We start from the raw sequence: 22,840 nt of genomic DNA on the forward strand, positions 1-22,840 counted from the left end.
AATGCCAGTCTAGGGATCAGCCCAGGGAGAAAAGCCACCGAGGAAGCAGTGGAACATCTCTCTTCCCTGGTTTTATGGGATGGGGCAATAGGGAGAGCCGGGCTGGGCCATCTCCGGTGCCGCAAGCACACGGCAATAACGAAATCCAGGCACATAACAGCAACAACAGCAAAAGCTCCCCTTAAATAAACTCTGAATTAAGGGTAGCAGATGTTCAATCAAGCTAAATATTTTAACTCTTTCCAATGAAGTCAATTCCACAACAGCAATTTGTAAATTGCTATAATTAACAAGCCTCCACAATATGCCTGTGCATGGGAAAGGTAGTGTCTCCGGAGCAGCTGGGCGCGCAGAAATAACCCCCTGCCACCACCCTGTCCATAGGGATGGGCTGGCAGCTGCCACCGCTCCTGCTGCCCAGAGTGCAGCAAAGGGGTAGGGGGCTTCCCCCAGCCGGCGGGGTTACTGGCATGCTGGATCCATTCTCCTGCACCTCTGCCTTGGGGAAGGACAGATAAGCAGGGCTTGGATCCTGTGTGTAAGATCCTGATGGTGCTGCCAGCCAGGAGGAGGATGGAGGCAGGTGAGTGACCTGGCAGCGGTGGGCAGGACCATTGCAGGGGGGGTTATGGGGTTTATTTCCACCCCATGGTGCTGCACACACCGGGGCTGGCTCTGCTGGGGAGTGGGGCTGCCCATCCGCTCCTGACACCCATCTCTGGGCAGGGCGGTCCTGCTGGGATCTGGCATCGGTGGCAGCGTGGAGATGCTGCAAGCTCATGCCAACACATGCACCCACCAGGTGATGGATGGAGAAGTCTGATGAATCCTGTTAATTTTTTAATCTCTTTTCTCTCTGCTTGCCCAGCCAAGTGTTCAGGCCAGCTGCTCTCAGCCTTGAAGAGCTGCTCTGAAGAAGGGGCAGAGTTTGGGTCCTTGGGCTTCTGCCCACCTGACCCGTACCCTCCCCGTAGACATCAGGCTGCTGTCAGACTCATGTCCCCAGGCACTGCCACCTCTGCTGCTGCCCTGTGACCCACAAACAGCCCAGCATCTCTGCATCCCCATCCCATCCCCCATGCACGAGAGCCCTTGGCTGTGCTAGGCAACGCTGTGGGTCATGCCAGATGGACGTGGGGACCCCAAAGGGGTGACACAGCCCGAGCTTTCCCCATGGGGACCAGACTCAGGCTCTTCTGGGCTTTAACAACAGCTTCACAGCTCCGGCAGCTGGGCTGGAGCTCGCCCACCCGGGAACAAGCCTACCTTTGCCCTTCCAGTGGGCATGAGCCGCGAAGCCGACGTGGCCTCCGTATTTGCGGTTGAACTCTGCCATCAGAGCCTTGTAGGGGTTTCGGATGAGCAGGATGGCCGAATCGAAGGATTCGATCTCCTTCTGGCCGCTCTCGTGGGTTTTGATGCAAATTGTCCTCCCGCTTCGCCAGTGGTCCCTCTCGCCCTTGAACCCTGCCAGGACAGAGCAAGCAGGTACCTGAGAAGCAGCTGGTGCAAATGTTCATAAAAATCATAAAAGCGAACTGGGGAAAGGGAACAACGTGGGGATAACAGGTTGCAAAATGCAGTTGGATAAAAGCAGCTGCGGCTTGACATAGCATTTGCATCCCTCTCCCAGATGGAAATCCTTGATTTGCCCAAGTTATGAGTCACATAGAATTCATGTACGAGAGGGTGGGTAGCGGGCACAGAGACCGAGCAGGGCTGCCTCCTCCCCGGCAGTGCTCAGCTCTTCTCAGCGACTCACTCTGCAACAGCCTGATACTGCACAGCCCAGCGTTCCTCCAGGGCAGAGCGCACTGGCATTAAGCACCTGCACACTGCATTAACACACCTCATGCTTGTGTTGGAGGGGGTCAAGAACGTATCTTTATAGCTTTAATCTCCCTGACCACCGCATTTAAACTCTCCCAATAAATTAAGAAAGGGAAAAAAAACCCCAAGCTCATGGGGCTGCAGATGAGCCCAGGGCTGCGGTGATGCCATGGGGGGTCCAGAGAGGGGACCACCATCCCCTGTGCCCCATGGAGTATGGGGCCTCAGCCCAGCATCGCTCCCAGGCCCTTTGCACCCCCAGCCCCTGGGAAACCAAGCACCCAAACTACCCGGGAACAGCATGTTGGCAGTGGAGCCGAGCCGTGGGGGGAAGATAAGCTGTAAGTAGCTGTATTACATCAATTATAGATGTGTAATTTGCTTTCGGCAGCCATGCTGTGCGATGCAGGGACATGATGGCTAATCTGCCAGTTGCCTGGATACCTTCAGGCCCCTCCAACGTGCTCAACCCAGAATAAACATGAAACCCATGCTCGGGCGGCTGAGCAAAACCTGGCCAAGGCTTTCACCCGGGGATGCTCCCCTCCGTGGGGGACACAATGCCGACTGCACCCTTGGGTGGGTGCCAGTGCCAGGGGCTGATACAGCCTGGGCTCCCTCACTCAGCACAGAGCATCTCCATCTCGGAAAGACTGAATTTGGCAAATCTCAAATAAATGTGCACTACTGCCTATGGTGTTGGGCAAATGGGGCTTCAGGGGGTGCCCTGGGTACAAACCCTGGCTGACTGTGTGGGTACTCTGGGTACAGACGCCCCCAGCTATGTGGGTACCCCAGGTACAGATCCCAGCTCCACCACGGCCAAGGAGGAAAGGAAGATTTCCTCTCAGAGCCACAGAAGGGGAAGGAAAAGCAGGAGAAACCTTCTAGGTCTACAAATAAAACTATTGTAAATGGCTATAAAGTGGGGGAACTGGTGGGGGTTTTTTCCCTCCCCCTTGCAGTATGGTGGCTTATTAGGAGAAGCTGGCTTCTGGCTGAAAAAGCTTCATTCTTTTGGCTTTAAACTTACCCTGGCTGCTTCATTGAGGGTCCCTGAAGCCCACATGCCATCACCCACTCCAGCAGCCCTGGCGCTGCTGCTTTGCCCTGTAGGGTGGGAGCCACAGCACCCCTCCTCCGTTAAATATTTACTGGGCAAGTATCTGTGTCACCCGGGAGGGGAGGATGGATCTCCAACAAATCCTTCAGCCGGAGGAGAACAGCCACATGAGTTCAGCTCCCTCCTCCATCCCTTCCGTGAGCTCATCATCTCTCTTTTGCACTGCAAATATTCATTAGTTTGGGTGTCAGCATTCCCTGGGTGCCCCGACATGTCACTATTTTAAACTGCAGCTACTCAGGAAGAAGGGGACATTTGTCCTCCAGGATACCAGTGCCACCAGCACCATCCCCTCCCAAATCCTGAAGCTGGAAGGCTGCACGAGTCCTTTTCACCCTGCAGTTGTGAGTTTCATTTGCTTCTCACTTTATGCATCCCAGCTCCTGGGGAAATCTGAGCAAAAAAACCCATCATCTTTTTCTTGGGGCAAAACCCACAGAAATTGCCTTGTTTGCCAGGATTGTTGTCACCGGGGTTCCTCCTCCAGAAAATTCTTACCACCACAGTGGGTTAAAACCCACCGGCATGATGGAGAAACTCCAGTTCTGCCCCAAACTGGAGCTTGCCCAGGTTAGTGGGCAGCACGGGGAGGTTACAGGCAGAGCCTGTGCAGTGTCAGGTCCCTTTGATACCCTTTGAACCAGCACACACCCAGCCCCAACCATCCCACAGAGCAGCATCGGTGGTACCCGGCTCTGCCCTCCCCTGCTGCAGACCCAAGGGATGGCACCAGGACCTTCTCCCATCTCAGGGAGGACCGGTGCACCCCCAGCAGCCACATCCCCTCTCACCTTTGTTGTAGAGAGACCCATCGAAGTAATAGCTGCCAGTGTAGAAGCCGGTGGCCAGCTCGATCAGGTGGCGTGCCCAGGTGTTGCCAGCACCGGGGAAGCTGGCCAGGGCCACCAGCTGCTTGGCACGGGTGGGGAGAAACCTCCTGTCCATGCAGCGGTTGTCTGCAGCGAGAAGCAGCCAAGACTCGTCAGGGCTGCAGCACGGTAATGTGCTTCTCCTACAGAGATATCCCGCTTCCTTACAGCGTGCTGCTGCCTCCCAGGGAGATGCTGGGGCAGGGTGCCAGGAGGTGGCTGCTGTAGGGAAAGGCAGCTTGCCTAAAGTGCATAGGGACATGCCACAGAGTCCTGAACCCTCCAAAGAGTCCTGAACACCCCAACAAGTCCTGAACAGCCCAAAAAGTCCTAAGAAGAGGGCAGGAGCTGCTCTGCCATTACTGGCTGCTTGCTGCCTGCGTGATTAGGGGAGAGCAAGTAACCGGGCTGCATCTGCCAAGCAGCGCTCCTGCTTTTTACATCAACGAATGCACACACGTTTCCAGCACAGCCTCAAACACCGAAGCAGGGATCGTGTCAGGACAGAGCCGCTCTGAAGCGAAACCACCTGAACTTGGGTCCTCATTTGCTCCATTCAGCTCTTTCCTCTCCCCATAACAGGTTTCCCCTTGCCTTGTCCCCACTGGTCCCACCACTGGGACCTGCAGTGTGGTGGGGGACTGCAGCCCACTCTGTGCAGATTCCTGGGGACTTTCTGCCTGGTCACAGCCTTTTTCCCCACTATTTCTCCCCGGATTCTCTCCCCCCTGGCTAGTGAAGCCCCAGCAGGTTTACCAGCTGGCTGCGGGCTCTGGCTTGCTGGTACCGCTGGTGACAAGGAGGGACAAGCACCGGCAAGGAGGGATCCTGCCGGAGGCAGATGGCAAACTGCTCTACCCTGCAGCTGAGTCAGGCAGTAATTAAAGCTGTTTGTTCAGGGGAGGATTGATTTCCCAAGAAATTAAAATAAATGGTAATTTTTAATGAAAGCCAAATAGATGCTGCAAGCTCACGCTTACTTTCTGTCAGCATCCCCAGGAAGGGGCTGGGAAACTGGTGCTGGCACCCGTGCCGGAGTGGTCCCTGCCCAGCAGCAGGCAGGCTGAGCCCAGCACTGGCTCACCTTGCACTTGGGTCTGGTAGACGAGGAGGTATTCGGCAGTGCCACAGCTCTCAAACTCCTCACCGGCGCATTTCTGGGCACAGAGCTGCTCATCCTCCCGCTCGTGCAGGGTGAAGAGCGTGGTGGGGAAGCCGCAGTGGCAGGTAGTCCCAGCCAGGGCTGACAGCGGGTATTCCTGCGGGGATGGGTGGAGGGAGGGCAGCCAGCATCCCCATCCCCATCCCCTGCAGCAGACCCTTCCCTCTGCCCCCCACACCCATCCCTGCCACCCTGGCCCTGCTGTGCAGCCCGGGGTGGTTTGCAGCACGCTTCCAGCCAACTGCACCAGGAGCTCATTGCAGACACCCAAAAGCACCCAAACTTTCCCGTGGCATGGCTGAGCTGCCTGCTGGCACCACCAGCCATGCACCAAGCACTGGTGCTCCTGACAGAGCTATGGCACATCATTTGTGAGTTTGCCACTTGCACCAAGGTTACGAAAAATCATCGGACGGCCCCACGGCAGCCTTGCTGGCATTTCCAAGCCCAGAATTACGAGGCTCATTTGGCAGCTGACAGGCGATTTACCACCAGGCTGCGGCAGTGCTGGGTTAATCGAGGGGCTCTGGTTATTTACACCTCCCAGCCCTGAGCTCTCCCGGCAGCGAAGGGAGAGTGGAGCCAGCGACAGAGCAGCTGCTCGTATTTAACTGGTGTGATGGTTTATTCCCCACCATCCACTCTGCCAGGGAGGCTGTGAAAGGAGGACATGACTGTCCCACTTGAAGGTCTTTCCCCACCTGATAATTTATCTAATTTTCATTAATAAATACTCCAGCAATGCCCACTGCCAGCCTTTCCCATCCTTGCTTATAGGCATCATGCTCCAGGAGCAAACTGCACTAGAGCATCCCTGGACCAGAGCGCAACCCCATGATGTTCCTGCCTAAACCCCTCCGAGGTGGCTGCTGCCTGCAGGGGGGGTGAAGCCGTGGGGAGCAGGCAGGGCAGGCAGCAGGTGCTGCCCCTCTGGGGAGCTTTGGTCCAGTCCCTCCCCATGGCAGAGACACAGACAATCCACTTGACCCTTTGCAGTTTGGATACACATAATTATGACACCAAATCAGATTACGATTTACCCAGTGTGACCCTTTTTGATGACAGGGTTAAGCTTTCGCCCTGCACACCCCCAGCCCCCTGGTACCTTCTCGGTGCAGAAGTCCACGCACTTGTCCACGGACATATTCAGCATGAGCTGGGTGACGGGCAGGGCGATGGAGACATTGTCCGGCCGGCGGAAGCACCCCCGAAATATTGCACTGCCATCTGCAAGGGAGAGAGGCCACAGCGGTGTTGACAGCGATGTTCGCCCAGCCATGAGGAGCAGGGGCTGCACCCCAAAAATGATGTCGCTGCCATGGCAAGAACCTCTGCGTGCCCCGGTGTCCCTGTCCCCATCCCCCACCGCTCCTCTCCAGCCACCCAGCAACACAGCGACTGCTTTTCTCCGGCTCTTGTCACCCTCCGGCTGTGGAGCCACATTTGCTAACAAGCTCGCCCGGCTGCTTACAGTGCAAAATCAGAGCAAAAGCCCTGGCAGCAAAGTCGGGTTTATTTTTTCCTCCCTATTTTTATCAACACGGTGATCCCAGACGGCAGGAGGGATGGAGGCGGTAGAGGAGAGCAGGGCTGGGGCTGGTTGGTGTGTCCCCCCCACTGGCATCAGTGCCCTGAAGGGTCCCATCCCTGGTCGTCACCCACTGCTGCACAGACCCAGGCACCCTCAGCCCCTCTCTGGAGCTGCTACTCCACCTTCTTTCTTTCCCATTGCTTGGGGATGAGGAAAAAAAAGCAGCCAATGTGGGTAATTATAGTGCTGCCTAATTGGGAGCCCAACGAGCATTTCTGACAGGGAGCACCCTTGGCTTTTTCTGGAGGTCCCAAGCATCCTTCATCCCACAGCCAGCTCTGCCGGCAGCACACATCAAACACAACAATGGTCCTGTTTGGCCAGCAGGAAAGGGGTCTTCAGCCAAAGTCCCCCAAAATGCCCTGAATTCCCAGTAGGGTCCTTGGGGGTCCCCGCTCCACCCAGCCCTGGCTGGCAGCCTTTCCTGCAGGGGGTTCCCTGTGGTTTAGAGGAGCAAAACTACCCCAGCCACAGACCTGAACCACTTTCAGCCCACCTCCCTCAAGCCATGGCCCGGCTTACACAGCACAGGGTGCTGGGGCTCGCCCCTAACAGCACCGCAAGGGGGTCCCCCATTTCAGGGCTGAGCTGGGAGCCGTGTTGACATGAACTTACATCTCCTGGCAGACTCCTGGGCCAGCTCCAGGCGGTAGATGGAGAGGCGGTTGACTCCGCCACAGGTGTTGCTCCTCTCCCCCTTGCACTGCATGTTGCACTCGGACTCGCTGGCGTTCGATGCCTGGACCTTGTGCCCGCAGTAGCACTCGGCGCCAAATTCCAGCCCTGCATAGAGGTAGCCCCTGGGGAGAGCGAGACAGGGGCCTCAGCGCATCCTCGGGCATCCCCCAGGTTCTGTGGGCTTTTGCAGGAGCATCCCCACTGCAGCCAGCTCACACCCAGCACTGGGAGCAGCACTGCATCCCAAGGATGCGTTGTTGGACTAGATGATCGCTGTAGGTCCCTGCTAACTGAAAATATTCTATTCTATTGTATTCTAGTCTATTTATTTCTATTCATTTCTATTCTATTCCATTCCTTTCTATTCTATTCTATTCATTTCTCTCTTTTTCTCTATTCTGTTCTTTTCTATTCTATTCTATTCATTTCTCTCTTTCTTTTTCTATTTCTATTCCGTTCTGTTCTATTCTATTCTCTTTTCTCTTCTCTTCCCTTCTCTTCTTCTATTCTGTTCTCTTCTATTAATTTCTCTTTCTTTTTCTCTTTCTAATCTATTCTATTAATTTCTCTTTTTCTTTCTCTTTTTCTCTATTCTCTATTTTCTATATTTTTCCTCTATTCTATTCTATTAATTTCTATTCTATTCATTTCTATTTCTATTCCATTCTGTTCTGTTCTATTCTATTCTATCCTATTAATTTCTCTCTCTTTCTTTTTCTCTTTCTATTCTGTTCTGTTCTATTCTATTCTGCTCTACTCTGTTCTATTCTGCTTTAAGGGAAAGGGCTCCATGGGCTACAACAGAGATCATAAAGCAAGAAGCAGCAACATTTCTTACAGGCAGGGAGGATGGAACGCGTGGCAGAGCAGGAATTAAGTGATGGGAACGTCACTGGGCTTCAATGTGGGAGAGCTGTGCTGCTTGATACGGGCTGGATTTGCACAGGGGAGGCTTGCAGCACAGGTGTGCTTGCCAATTGCCCGCGGAGCTGGAAACCTGCTGGAGAAGGGCAGTGCCGGACTGGCCAGTCCTGCTGGGGGGCTGCTACTGCTGGGGGGAGGGGATTTGGCATGGAGCAGCCCCACGATGGCACCCCCAAGGATATGCCACAGCAGTCGGCTTGGTGCATGGCACATGTCCACCCAGCTGAGGCGGATGAGCCCTACGCAGGGGATGTGCCACTGTCCCAGTGATCAGCGATCGTCCTTTGCAGCGACGTGCCCAGGTGCCGTGGGATGCTACACAGGTGGGCTTCGCCTCTGGGAGAGTTTGGAGGCAGCGAACTGCCTGCAACGCTGCCTGCCCCGCCGGCACGGGTCATGTTTAGGGCACATTCTTCGTATAACGCTGGGCAAAGAAGAAAACTCCCACAGCAAGGGACCCATGTGTCTCCCCAGCTGCACATGGATGTGCTTGGAGAGCTGGGAAGGTCTGGGGAGGGTGTTTTGGTGGGGCCACCCCTGGGTGGATAGAAGCATCCAAGGCTCCTCCAGCACCAAACTGGAGCCCTTACACCCCGCTGCGCCACACAAGGATGGAACCCATCATCCCATCACCACCACCTTTTTCTGGGGGAAGAATTTGGGCTCCTAGAAAACACCAGTGAATTTGGGGGGGGGGGGGGGGCAGGAATGACATAAATCTAAAGAAAAAAGAATGAAGGTGGGAGGGAAGGGAGCAGCCAGGGCAGGGAGCTGTGACAGCAGAGAAATGCTGTTGGTGTGCGGGAATTGATGAAGACGCGGTGCCTGTCTCCCACCCTACCGTTCAGCACAGTTGTCCTGGCAACGGAAGACTGTCATCTTCTTGTAGTCAAAGAAGGACATGCCGCGCAGCGTTCGCCGGCGAGTGTTGTCCACGTAGCAGCCGATGTATCTCGCTGGGGGAAGGGTACAGGAGAGGAGGGTAAGAACCAACAGGGGCTGACCCCATCAATTCCCACCTCCCTTTTTTTGATTTTTTCCCTAAATAGGGATGCACAGCAATGCACCCTGTTTGTTTGCCTTCGAAATGCGTGCTCTGGGTACAACATGCCCCTGCGAAGGCTGCAAGGAAAGGTTAAGCCTAGAAACACCCACTATGGACAGAAAAGATGCTCTGGCTCTCCAAGGCTTCTCCTCTCTGTCCTCTTCCTTTCTGCTGATCTCAAAATTGAGCAAAGTGGCTCCAAAAAGAGACACGTTATGTGGTAAAATAACCCACCCCCTTCACTCTGCCCTGCCAGGAATACAGGGTGGGCAGAATGGAGAAATATGGTTTAAAACACATTTTCCTCAGCCAGCAGCTCATTTCCCCCAGCCCCAGACATCAATTGCAGAGGATATTTGCCCGGCACCAACACTTGACAAAGTAAAGGCTGATGCCCGTGCTGAGAGCAAATGAAGATGCTGGTAGACAGGGAATAGAGCTGAATAAAGTTATGGTGAAACCATTTATTTGACAAATGTAGCCTTTCCCAATAATCTGAAAACAAACATCCAACTCCTCGCCTGCGTGCCTGTTGTGATGCTCTGTGCTGGCTGTGGGCTCTTGTTAGGGGTGAGCTGGTCCATGAGCCACCCCCAGGCAGCCCTGTGCTGCCAGTGCCCCCCTGTCCCCCCTCAGTCTCCTTGTTAGGTGCCCTCATTACTGCCCTCATTAGTCCCCTGCTCCTGCTCCCACCTGAGCAGTTTCTGGGGGGAAGATGTATTGCTGCCAATGCAGGGATGCGGCACTGGTGCAGGGATGCTCAGCATCCTTGCTGCCACTGCTGCCCGAAAAGTACAGGGGTTTCAGAAGCCGGTGGGATTAGCCATCTAGTAATCAGCTAATGAGGTGTCCATTAACATGTTCTGGCAGAGGGGGTGCAGATCAGCTACCCAGTGGGGGTGCACCAGGGAGAGGGGAGGGTGGCCCTGAGCACCAGCAGCCAGGTCTTACCAGCCTGGGGGCAATGGCAGAGCTGGCTTGGTATCCCAAACCAGTCTGGTTCATCTTGCTCCCTGTTTCAGGTATGCATCCTTGATGAATATAACTGCAATTTTTTTTTTTTTCTTCATCCTGAAATATCTGCTCCACTCTCAGGGCATCTTCTGCAGGATGCAGGCACAGGGTGACCCTGTCCTGGAGAAATCCTGGAGCTCGTGCAGTGGACGATGGCCTCTGGCTTCGAGCTGCTGCTGCAGTCCCAATGCAGGGAGACTAAAGGAGAGGCTCCCGTCCCTTCAAGGCCACCAGATCCCAAGCCAAGGTGCTGTTTTCACAGCACCAAACACCCCTCCAGCTGTGCCACCCAGGGCTCTGGCCCCCAGCACCCGGGTCAAAGGGCTCAGGGAAAGCACTGGGATATCTGGCAGCACAGGACTGGGCAGGAGCAGAGGTGAGGGCTCTCCTGCTCCGAGCAAGAGTAAAGCCATGGCTCTAGGCAAGCAAGGTGCATCTTCCCGTATGTCATTACCACCCTGTGTCTCTCCTCCCATCTCCATGTCTCCATCACACATTAAATTATCCTTCTAATAGCAGAGCATCTCCACATGCGCCACACCAATACCAGACCACACTACAGGATACTACTTACCTCCTGCTTGCATTGTGCATCTCTTGGGGGGTCCCTGAACCAACTTATTATGTACAACCCACGGATACATAGACCCCCACCCTCCCCACCAAGCCACTCAGTGCAAACCCCACCAGCGCTGCGAAGCAGCTTCCCCAAGCCATCCTGGAGGAAGGTGGAGGAGAAAGATTGAGAGAAAGGTGCCTGATTTAACTTTAACCACCAAAAAGTCATAATTCATTGCTCTCAATTACTCTCAGCATAACGTGGCATTTCCGCAGCGCTGGGCAGGTTTCGGCAGGTCAGCTCATTTTGGTCATGACAGATCTAACCGGTGCAGGATGACTCCAGTCGTTCGCACAGAGCCGGTGACTGATGTGCATTACCTTCAATCCATTGCTCTTGACATATGCCTGCTGCAACTTATTAGGAAGGCAACTGGAATAATTAGGGAGATACGAGGACAACAAGTGAAGGAGGAGCGAGCAGGGGGATGCTGAAAGGCACAGGGTCGGGTCAGGCACAGCTTGCAGGAGGGTGCTGAGCCCCAGCACACAGCTTTCACAGGGCCAAGGGGAATTTCAGAGCAAGCTGGAAAGACGTGTGGGAACACACACAGATCCACCCAGCAACAGTCATTCAATTCCCCCAACATTTCACTCTTCCAGGAGCCAGGCTGGTCACTGAGGCCATTCGCACTACAAATGCAAATGTAAAAAAAAAAACCCAACAAAAAACCAACAACATTAAGATTTAATATCTTAATCTAAAGCTTAATGTAAAGCTTGGGCTTCCAGAGAGCATCACAGCTCTTGGCTGTGGCACAGCACACATGTACAAACCGCTTTGGCACTGGGGTCCCTGTTGGGTGCAGGCATGGGGTGCAAGCAGGGACCCCCTGGGCGACGCACCTGGCCCCTCGCTGGGCTCTCCCAGCACCCACTGCTGCCGTTCAGCGAGCTCAAGGCACAACAGAAGTGTTTTCAGAGGGCCGTGCTGCAGGGTGATGCTTGAAACAAATATCTGCCCTTGATTTCCCAGCTGGTTGATCAAAAGCCTCACGCCAGGCACTGAGCGCCCCCGCCCCCCCCAGCCCCCCAACACTCCCCTGCAGCCACCTGCCCCACAGAGCACTGATGCTCGCTGGCAATGGGTCAGGGCTCACCACAGCTCTAGCAATACCAGACCGGCATGTAAGAATGGAAACGCTCCGTGTGGGCATGGGAAAGAGCGGGTGGGTGCTGGTGGCAGCAGCTTCAGGAAGGGTGGCCCACGCTGACCACCCCTGGGACAATGCATTGGTGTCAGAAGACACGGGGGTGTCTTTGGCTGCGTGGCTGGGGTGGCTGGTCCCCCTTTCTTCATGGCATTGCTTGCTCAGGTGTCACGGGAGAGCCCAGCCCCAGCAGGGAATGGCCGGAGATGGCCAGCAAAGGACCAGAGATGGATGTGGTGGAGAGGAAGTGATGCTGGGTATCGCCAGGCTGAGGCTGGGGCTCGCCCCTGCCCCAGCTTCACCATCCAAAAATGCCCCCAGATTTGAGGCAGGAGATGCACCTTCACATAGGGATGCACACAAGCCAAAGCCGTTCCCTGGCCAACTGGGCTGCCCTTGACCCACACCTTGGCCTGACCCTGGGGCTCCACCAGTGTGGCCAGGAGAGGGAGGAGGAGGATGAAGAGGAGGAGAAGGAGGGAGGCACATCGCCCCAGCAAGCCAGAGCCACACATCACACTAGCTAAACCAGAGATGATTTTAGAAGCAGTATTCCCTCTAGAACAATTTCATGTGGCAAAGCCTCCACAGCCACCTTGTTAAGCTGTCTGCTGCTTAATTACCACCGCCGCTGAAATCTGCCTGCTCCCACCAGACGGTCCAGGGAAGCAGCAGGCACTCAGGAGGAACGAGGTGGGTGCTCAGCATCCATCGCCTAGGGCTCTGCCTGCCCCACAGGCATGCTGGACACGCTGGACTTGGGGGGGTTTCTCAAGCTGGAGAATTTCTCTGCACCATCCTGCTTGGGAGCTGCTGAGATGAGAATTTCTCCGCACACCCCGCAGCTGCCAGCTCTGCACTGGCTCCCATTAACCGCTGCCCACACTGAGCCCTTCCACGTGAGATTAAAAAGAGGGAAGACAATATTCCCCGACCGGGAAGATGATATTCACCAACCACCGAGGAGCAGCTGAAGCCAGCGATGCCAGAGCCCAGCATCCCTTCCCCACCCCTCGCAGCCCCCGCTGCGGCTGGGCACAGGGCGGGGGCGGGTGGCGGTGCTGGCAGAGGTTAATCACGGTGGACGCGTTGCATATGGCTGGGGACAGGAGCACTGCTTGGGGTTTTTATGGTGACTGACAGCTTGGGCTCATGAACCATCTGGTGAGGATTCACTACATGTCAATTCGCATTAATGGAGCAACACGGCTGCATACGCCTCAGAAATGCTCCCGGAGACCCCTCTGCGTGGGGGCACGACAGGGAAACCCCCTTTCATCTCATTTTAGCATGAGAAAGTCCCTTAAGCACCACAAGCCATTTTTCCTCCCGCTTCTAAGCCTGGGCTGTGCATCGCATATGAGCACAGACTTGCCGCAGGGCTGGTGGCCAAAGAGGAGCCTCCGGTGGCCTCGGAGCAGCCTGGGTTGGGGGGACCAAGCCTGGCTCAGCACGGTAACCCCTGTGAAACACCCAGCTTGCCACAGGGTTGGGGGTTCCTGCCTCTCCCCGAGCCGCACACCCACTGCTCCATCAAGCGTCTGGGGAGCTGCAACTCCCAGCCCGGGGTGCCTGGGGAATCGCATGTGCCACCCCGCCTGGGGCAGCTCCTCAACAAGCCCGGCTTTGGCTCACGCAAAGCAGCCTTCACAGGCACCGGGGCTCCCCATGGCGTGCATCCCCCCACCAGAGATCTGGCCCACCCTGGAGCTCAGGAGAGAGACACGAGCAGCAACAGGCAGAGGAAAGCCTGGCAGCATCCTGACACCTCTCCAGCAGTTCCCACTCCCAAGCCCCTTCTGAGTTTCCTTGGCCAGCCGATGCTGCAGCTCCTGCCCTGAACACCCAGGCATCCAGCACGCCACACGGCACTGGAGCGATAAGCTGGATTGCTCCTCGCCAGCCCACCTTATTAACCACGAGAAATCGTAACGGCTTCCACAGTGGCTGAAGGTGTGAGATGCTCCTTTGCTGGGGGGGCTGCAGAGCTGGCAGAGAAGCAACGCTTCTCTGCATGTGTTTGGGTGAGGTTTGCTGGCACAAGGGTGCTCATGGGTGCCAGCGACAGAGGCGATGAGCTGAATAACGCTTAGGATGCAAAAGCCCTGATGGGCAGCCATCAGCCACCCAAATTCAGAGCGAGCGTGCAACCCTGCATACAGCTGCCTTCAGGATAAATAGATCCCATTTTAAAAATCAATGAGAACCACTACATTCGCTTATCCTTGTTCATTAATAACAGTCCCACTTGACAATACACCACGCACCCCAGGCAGCAGCCAGGCAGGGATCTCCTGCCTTGAAAGGCCAAATCCCAGCCCTGCCTGCACCACCTGCCTGCACTTCAGTGCCTGCAAGGCAATCGCAGCCAGCCCCTGCCCCAGCACCCCAACAATGCAAACAGATCTGGGTTTAGTCTTCATTGGGGCCAACAGAATTATCACGGAATTTGGCCCATGCCCACAGCCAGAGGATGGGATGAAGATGGGGTGCATCCTCTCCCCAGCTGGCACCCCCAAAAGCACCTGTCCCAGCAAGGTGCAACTCGGAGGCTGATGATGCACAAGTGGGAAAGAGTGAAAATGGGAAAATGAAAGCGGTTTTTTGGCACTTGGGGAGGGGGGAAGGAGGGAGGAGATGTTTCCGGGAATGTCCTCTGGACCAGTGGTCTCGAAAGTGGGGTCCTGCACCCCAGGACCCATGCAGGGCAGTCCGTGTGGGTGTGGGAAGAAAATCTCAGCGCCCGGGTAGCACATGCATACGGTTTATAAATAAATACACATTTACTGGGGGTGTGGGCTCAGAAATTTGTTCCTAGTAGGGATGCACAACCAAACCAGCTCAGAGACCACTGCCCCAGAGCACAAGGCTTTGCCCAGGAGAGGCCAAGGGGAAGGACCCCAACCTGGGTGCGTGTCCCCAGCCCTTACCTCTGTCCTCCTCCTTCTCACGGCCGCTCCTACCCCTGAGTGCCCGGCTCCGGGTGCTGCCGTAGTCTCCAGCTTTGCCCCTCTCTGCCAGTTCCTTGGAGGTGCTTTTAAACCAGGGTCCATGCCGCCGTCCCCCCTCCGGCATCGTCACCGCTGCCTTGAAGCCACGGCTCAACTGCATCACCCCCAGGTAGGGCAGCCCCGGCCCCTCGCCGCCCCCGGGGCTGCGCTGGCTCCCCGGCACCGTGGGCTCCCCGGTGAAGCCCGAGTGCAGGAAAACCAAGCTGCCAGCTGCCAGGTAGAGAGCCAGCAGCGTGAAGAAACGCACGGGTTTTCGCCGAAAATACCGCTGGAGTTTTACCAATAATTTGGCCATAGCGTCTTCATCCCTTCCCCGGCAGCCAGCGCCGCGGGGCAGCTGCTCTCTGGCCCCAGGGATGCTCCGAGGGGGGTTCTGCCCCCTCCCCAGGCTGGAGGTGGCTCCCAGGGTGTATCGGGGGAGCAGCTGGGTGCCCCGAAAGCACAGTGGGGGCTGCAGGGTGAAGCCACGCAAAGCTATTGCCTGATCCTAAAAATTCCCAGAGGATCGGGGAAGGCAGCAGGGGTGGATTTTGAGGCCCCCCTGCTGTGCTCGGGGGGTTTCTCCAGTGCTGGCTGTCACCGCTGTCCCCTGTTTATTCTCCTCCCGGCAAAGCCCCCCGGCCGTGCCCTGGAGACTCGGCTGATGGAGGGATCATGTTAAGGAAATCGAGGGTTTGAAGGTGATTTGAAAGCCGATCAGCTGACGCAGCTCTTCTTGCTCGCCTTTCCGCTCGGCGGCACCGGCTCTCGCAAGCATCTCTCTAATGAAAGCGGCACCGTCGCCCTTTCAGACAAAGAATGAGAAGTCCCTGGACACGTCTCGGGGACTGAAATGCTGACTGGGACCCTTTGTCTAACGAAGCCCCATTCATCTCACTCCCAGGGCAAGAAATCTCCACCTGCAAGTCAAAGAGAAAGGCACACTTAGGAAAGCATCCCAGGACACAGTCCCGGGGAGGATGGCGGTCCCCGTCCCCCTGCGGGGTGAGGAAGGTTCCCCGGGCTCTTCGTTGCCATTCAGCCCTGCAGAGGGGCAGCTCAGCGTCCCCCTGGCACAAGGATGGGGGATAACTGGGAGACGTCGGTGCGGTGGCAGTGATGCTGGCTGCCAGCAGCCCGGGTTAGGGACCGGGATGTGGGGGTGAGTCCCGACTCCAGAGCCCACAGTCCCTGCCACATCATGCAGGAGAGGTGCTACAGGACGGCTCTGGGTGACGTGGGATTTCTGCTTTCACCCCATTTCACCCACAAGAAGATGAGCTGTGCACACACACATCCGTGCAAGCACACACACTCACTTGTGCACACGCACTCGTGCACATGCATTTCACCGCTAGACCTGAACATCTCTGTGTACCAGCTGGCTCCAAATGAAGCCCCTGGCAAGTGAGTGCCCACCGGCAATGTGAGGCTGCTCCGGCACCCCGCAGCACCAGGAGGTCCCCCCAGGAGCATGACACCCCCAGCATCACCCAGGGCATCCTCTATTCTCCAGCCAGAACCGAAGGGCTGACTGTCCCCATCGCACCCTGCCAGCTGGGACCGATGCTGCCCCAGGAATGCCATGGCCGGGGCTACTGGAGCCATCCCTGGCAGCCCTGGGCACAGGGAGGGCAGCCCAGCCCGGGGAAGGGACAGTCCCCCTCCAGGAGCTTTCCCCCTGGGGGGATTTCTCTTCCCCAACCCCCCCCCCCCACACACACACACACACACACACACCCGGCTATGGAGGGATCGCTCCAGCCCTGCCCAGGACACCACAACACCAGGTTACATGGTGGGGCTGGCTTCACAGTGGCAAATACCACTGTCACCGCACCCCGCTGGCACATTGGCGGGGGCAGGGACGGCCCCGTGCCCGGGGTGTGCTGCCTGTCACGGACTCATCTTATTTTAGGAAAGGAGACGAAAATAAATGGAAAGACAAAGTGCCATTAGTTTAATGGCCTTTATGTTCCTGCCATCTGTCTTCAGTTGATTAAATAAAAAATATTGGTGGAACATATGGCATGAATTATACATAAATATTTTAATTTGGGTTCCCAGAGTGGTTATTCAAATACCTCTGGCTCTGCCAGGTGAACTTTTGTGGAGCTTAGGGCTGGGCAGGCTGCGTGGGGCTGATCACCGATGGGGCACAAGCACCTCAGGCTCCCCCAAAGCACCCCCTCCCTAGCCACATTTGGGGCCAACACAGCCTGAGTAAAGGCTGAGTAAACCCAGAGTAGTAGGCAAGCAAGGAGACTGCTTGCTACTTGGGCTTTTGCATTTGCAGGCACCTCTATGGCAGGATGACGACACAGGCACCACCCCAGCACAGCCGGGGCAGGTGGTCCAGCCCCCACCGTGGTGGGCGAGCATCCCCCAGCACAGTGGTCCCATGGACCTGTCGGTGCTTGGCTGCTCTCCCGTGCTCCCTGGCCGGTGGCCAGCCGGGAAGGGCTGCTCTGCAGGACCTTACAGCTTCCCCTCCCATGCCAGCATGGGCTGCTCTTCTGCACTTCAACCCACCTTCCCGGGGCTTTATACAGATGCTGAATACAGAGCGGTTTAGGATGCTGCTGGGGTGAAAACGGGACAGCCCTGGGGCTGTCCCTGGTCCCCAGCATCCCCACTGCCACTCGATGTCCTCCTTGCCTGGGCTTAGTCCTGCCAGGCTATGGCAAGGAAGCATGGCATATAAAGAAGGGGCTTAAATTACTATCATTAAGCCATCTGGAGCTCATCCTTCTCCATCATGAACTGTGGAGTCGCAGGTCAATTACTGCATATTTGCATATATTCCATTAATGCTTCTGCTAATTGTCTGGAGGAGATAATGTGCTCCGCTTACAGCTCCCTCGCTGGCTATGGTTTACAAACAGCGAGTGCAGCAAATAGAGCTGGCACCAACGCTCCCCGTTGCAGGGAGTGTTGGCACATCGGGGGGCTGATCAGGGGGACCCCATACTACTGGTGGCCATCCAGGATGGGGGATGCCATCAGCACCCCACAACGCTGCTCCGTGCACCCCACCAGCCCTCCCCACATTGTCAGGATGGATCCACCCCGTGGTGCAGCAGCACTGGGCTGGAACCAGCAACCTGCGGGTCCCCATCCCCACTGCAGCCTGCACCAGTGAGTGTCCCCCGGGGGTTGCATCCTGCCTCCCTGCTGCCTGCACCCCACGCTGCCTGACCAGGCTCAGGCTCTCCTCCCGTGGGCAGCAGGGCAGCTCCTGCCAGGGCTGCCATTCCAAGCAGAGCTGGTGCCAGCCCAGCTAGAGGACAGCGGTGACACACTTTACCAGCCAAACCAGCGAAGCTAACCGGGACATTAATCAGCCAGCATGGTGCAGCGGGCAGCATCATAAGACCGGGCTTCCATCGGCTGCCGCGGGTGGCCGGGCACTGAGGCTGCTGCAGCCTCGGCACTGGGACAGCCAGGCTGTGGGAGGATTTATCCCCCAGCCCTCGCCTGGTCATTACCCGCTATGCCCAGCCGCTCCCGGCTGTGGCTGTCAGCAGGGTCCTGCTCAGGTCCCAGGGGACAGATCCAGCCCCCGGGAGTCGTGTGGCTGGAAAGTTCCCCCCTAGCTGGCAGCACCAGGACTGGGGCATCCTTCCCCACTCCCCCAGAACCAAAGCATGGCAGAGCCAAGCAGGGACATTTCCCAGGCACTTTGCGCCATCATAAGCAGGCAGCGGGTCCAGCCGGGATGGGGGGTTGGGGGGGCTGGTTCCTCACCTACCTCCCTCGTCACACTCCTGCCAAGAGCCAAAATCCTTGTCCCGACAGCAAGATGCCTGGCTGAGCATCCCTCTGCACCTGAACCACCTCCCTCTGTGGTGGCAGCAATACTGAGGCCAGCAGAAAGCAGGCGAGCTCTGCCTGCAGGTTTGGAGCTCTGCAATTACTGGCTGCCGGGCCAAGGAAATCCTCGTTAATTTGCAAGGTTTATCTCCCCACCTCCAAGCAGAGCCGGTGTGTGGGGAGGTGGGCACAGATCCCAGGAGGCTCCACCGAGCAGCCTGAGCATCTCTGGGACCGCTCCTGACCAGGATGAATGAAGTGCCGATAAATTATACATTTGGGTCTTGTCTCCAAATTGCTCTGCAATTATTGAGCACCAAGGTTCAGTTGCCTTCAAGCACCACCTCACATCTGACCATGGCAAAACACACTGAAGGGCTCACGTGGTTCCCCCAGCACAGGAGAACAATCAGCCCATTAAAAACAGCAAATTAACGAACACAAGTGTTCCATTAGAAAGAGAAGGCGACTGAACTATCCAATTTCATCACATCATTTGCATTTCTTATCAGAGGGACAGGGAAAGAATAGGGCTTTAAAATACAGAGGGAAAGGATGGAGTCTAATGACCACAGCGGGGTGATGTGCCCAGGGCCCCATCCCACGGGAGGGCTGTGGCACAGGCACTAACCTCGGTCCCACGCCACGGGGCAGCCCTGGCATGGTAGGGAGCACGGTCCTGCACCCCGCTGAACACCCTTGGGTGCATAACACAGCTTACCCTTGAAATGCATCTGCTGAGACCTGGAAATCCAGCTGTGTGCAGGGCCCAGTGCACGGCACACAGGACCCAGTGCACACTGTGCAGCACCCAGTGCATGGCATGCAAGGATGCAGTGCATGCACCCTGGACCTCCTGTCACCCAAAAGCCACCCACTTTGGTGCAGGGACCATGTGCTTTTTCAGAAAGCCCTGTGCCCTCCCTCTGCACCTCCACAGGGTGCTGGCAATGGGTGACCACTGTCCCCGCAGAGCAGCTCCTGCAGCACACAGTCGTGCCTCCCCAGTGAGGCAGCAGGTGATGGCACCGACCAGTGACACCAGTATGAACACCCAGGGACATAAGGCACCCTTGGCACTGGCATCCCTCAAGCCTTTCAGTCTCTATCCCCAGGAGTGTACCGTGGTAGGAGCTTGGCATCGCTGCCTGGGCCAAAGCTGGCCAACTTGAGCTCGCAGGTAAACCTGCCATCTTCTTCAGCCCTGTGACAGTGGATTTTCACTCTTTCTCACTTTTTAAAACATAAGCAGCAAATGAGATGCATTGGGCTGAATTTAAATACCATTACTGCTGGGAACAAAACTGAGCTAAAATGGGGCGTTGAAAATCAAGGTTTCTGACACAGCAGGGCACGTCTGGACCATCTGATGCATTTCCTCTCGAGCACCCAGCACCCACCGCCTCTACCAGGGGCAAGCCAAGCACACCGAGCACTCAGCTGCCTTTAAATCGAAGCAAAATTTATGTATTCCACTGCTCCCTGCCTGAATTGTGCTGAGGAACGTGTTTGTGCATCCCCGGAGTGCATCAAAGGTTGGTGTGTGCTTAAAAGCAGCTGAATTGGCAGCTTTTAGGTATCGCAGCAGCTCCGTCCCTGCCCAGGGATGCGGCTTGCCCCAGCGAGCTGCACCGAGGTCGCCAACTCTTTCTCCGCAGTGAGATGTTCCCCAGGCGTGTGCCTCCTTGGGTAGCTTTTAAATCCCTTCAGTAGGTCAAACCACCAAGATATGCAAAGGAAAAACCTCTTATTTGGGATTTATTGGCCTGATTTTTAAACCCAGAGCAGGACCTGCCCATCTGCTGATAGATTTTTGTACAGGATTTCCAAGCGTGTTGGAGGGTTTGTAAATCTTCCTTCTCACTGTGAATCGATGGAGGGCTTTAGACTGTAATTAGGCAGCTGACTTTCTCGCTTATGGGTGAAACCTGATTTTTAAATATTCTGGAGAAGATTTATTGACAGTCCCAGCACTTGCCCAGGGTGAGGGGAAGCCGCAGCCACAAGCCCAGCTGGGCACAAGGACCAAGCGATCCTTTCATCTAGAGGGATGACTCTGCCACAGACTAATTGATTAATGTCTGTAAAAGGCCTTGAGATCCACAGAAACGAGGCCATGCTAATTGCACAGCCTCCAATTAGTGCTTCTTCCACTCTCCAGAGGATGAAAACCCACCGTGCACCAGCCCCGTTTCTGCAAGGGCCGAGTTATAAATAACCCCCTGGGCAATGGGCTGGATCCTGCCCGGGTTAGTTCACTGCGCCGAGAATGACTGGGACGTGCTACGCAGAGAAGCCCAGAGCCTGCAGCACATCTCGGAAGGGCTATTTTATTTAACCGAGCTGATTTAAGCAACTTTAATCCCATTTTTAAATATTACAACATTTGCTGTTGAGCTACCTGGGATTGCAGATCCCCACAAACACCCCAGACCTGCACGAAAGGGATGCTGATCCTCGCCCAGGGGATGCGGATCCTCGCCAGACCCTGCAAACACTCGGATGGCACAGGGAGGGGGAGGATTTGCTATGGGCCAGGCAAGGGGCTCCCAAAACAAATCCAAGCTGGGGTGCAGCAGGGTCATCCAGCCCCTGAAAGCAAAGAAATGCAATTGCCTTCAGGCAACTGATTTCAGGTAATCCCACCTCTGCAGCATGCAGGAGCTTGCAGGGCTCCGCTCGCTTCCCAGTGTATTTTCCTTTGCAATGGCCCAAGCAGAGCCGAAGAGGGGTTTTTTTGCTTCACGCTCTGTTCCTCCACATGCAATTACATCAAAGCCCATTCCAGCCTCTTGTAGAATGAATTCCCCTTGCAAGTGTGAAAGCGACTCATAAAGAAAAATGTTTTAAGCCGTGAATCATTTAAAAAGCACACGCCACAATGCCAAAGGCAGAGAAGGAAATAGCCATGTATTCCAGAGACTTAGGCAGGCAGAGGATACCAGGGAATCGGTGGGATGATTTAAATGAGCCGGCACAGCAGAGATGCTGCAGCTGTTGTACCCAGTATCCCCATCGCAGCTGCTGAAATGCACCCTACGTTACAGCATTATTATTATTACTATTATTATTACTATTATCCTGCAACAACCCTCAGCACATGCGTTATCTGTCTCTCTCCATCAGCGTTATCCTATCTGCCAATACCTGGGTTTCCTTTGGCAGGGCCAGAGTGTGTTTGTGGAAGGAGCGGGGAGCTCCCTCGTTTGCTACCATGGCTAATTGCATTTTGAGAGCCATGCGCAGGGCAGGTGCTGGGGAGCAGGCAGGATCCGACACTGTTTTCAGCAATAGAAACAAATAATCAGTGCAACCCTCACCTGCCACATCCTTGCAGGCCCCACATCCCTTCCTGAGCATCCCTGCTGCTGGCATCAGCCCTGTCCCTATCTGCAATGCTGAGGAACCTCTATTTCCCCATTATTTCCACGTTATTCCTTGCAAGGCCAGAACAGCAACTCCATTTGGACATGAGCTGTGTCAGGCCTCTGTCGGTGGTGACATACAAGGGTTTTGGGAGAGGTCACCCCAGGGAGGTCTTGGTGACACTATGGGATGCTTCCCAGACTGCTGCGGGTCTGCGCCTGCTTTTTCCCTTCTCATTATCCTTGCCCATGGCACCCTTTTGACACTTAAGCCCTGTGAAAAAGGTGATTTAATTTCATTCACACAACACTGTCTATCTGTAAATGGGCTTAACCTAATGAGTTTTAATACGTATTATGTTCTAGGTATTTTATGCCCAGTCTGCAAAATCCAGTTATGGTTTTCAATAAGACTTAGCGAGCTGAGGCATGCACCAGAGGGATGTGGCACTCACATGGGGCTGCTCCAAACTGGGGAAGGACGAGGAGGAGGGTGGGAGGAAGGCAGGGGCTGTCCCCCAGGGAGACACAGCTGGATCCCAGCCAGCTGCTGGCTCAGCAAAGCCCCCCCCTCCTCAGCCCAAGCGCTGCCTACAGCCCCCTCCAGCAGCCTGGGAGGATGAGATTTAAGATACAAGGGCTGGCCTCTTTCAGATGCAATGCCAGC

The 22,840-nt window shown here is 55.7% G+C and overlaps 1 protein-coding gene across 1 annotated transcript in view; it reads right to left on the bottom strand.

Annotated features, from left to right (window-relative positions):
• WSCD2 (WSC domain containing 2) overlaps positions 1 to 22,840 on the bottom strand; it is a 36,179-nt gene that overhangs the window by 9,490 nt on the left and 3,849 nt on the right. The window contains exons 2-8 of the mRNA XM_055796467.1: positions 14,936 to 15,915; positions 9,019 to 9,133; positions 7,191 to 7,375; positions 6,090 to 6,211; positions 4,907 to 5,081; positions 3,745 to 3,909; positions 1,267 to 1,467 (exon numbers count right to left, since the gene is read on the bottom strand). Coding sequence (XP_055652442.1) covers positions 1,267 to 1,467; positions 3,745 to 3,909; positions 4,907 to 5,081; positions 6,090 to 6,211; positions 7,191 to 7,375; positions 9,019 to 9,133; positions 14,936 to 15,311 — 1,339 coding nt within the window. The 5' untranslated portion in view covers positions 15,312 to 15,915. The remainder of the gene's footprint in view (positions 1 to 1,266; positions 1,468 to 3,744; positions 3,910 to 4,906; positions 5,082 to 6,089; positions 6,212 to 7,190; positions 7,376 to 9,018; positions 9,134 to 14,935; positions 15,916 to 22,840) is intronic.

Source organism: Falco peregrinus, chromosome 2 (assembly GCF_023634155.1).
Source record: "Falco peregrinus isolate bFalPer1 chromosome 2, bFalPer1.pri, whole genome shotgun sequence".
In the NCBI taxonomy this organism is placed as follows: domain Eukaryota; kingdom Metazoa; phylum Chordata; class Aves; order Falconiformes; family Falconidae; genus Falco; species Falco peregrinus.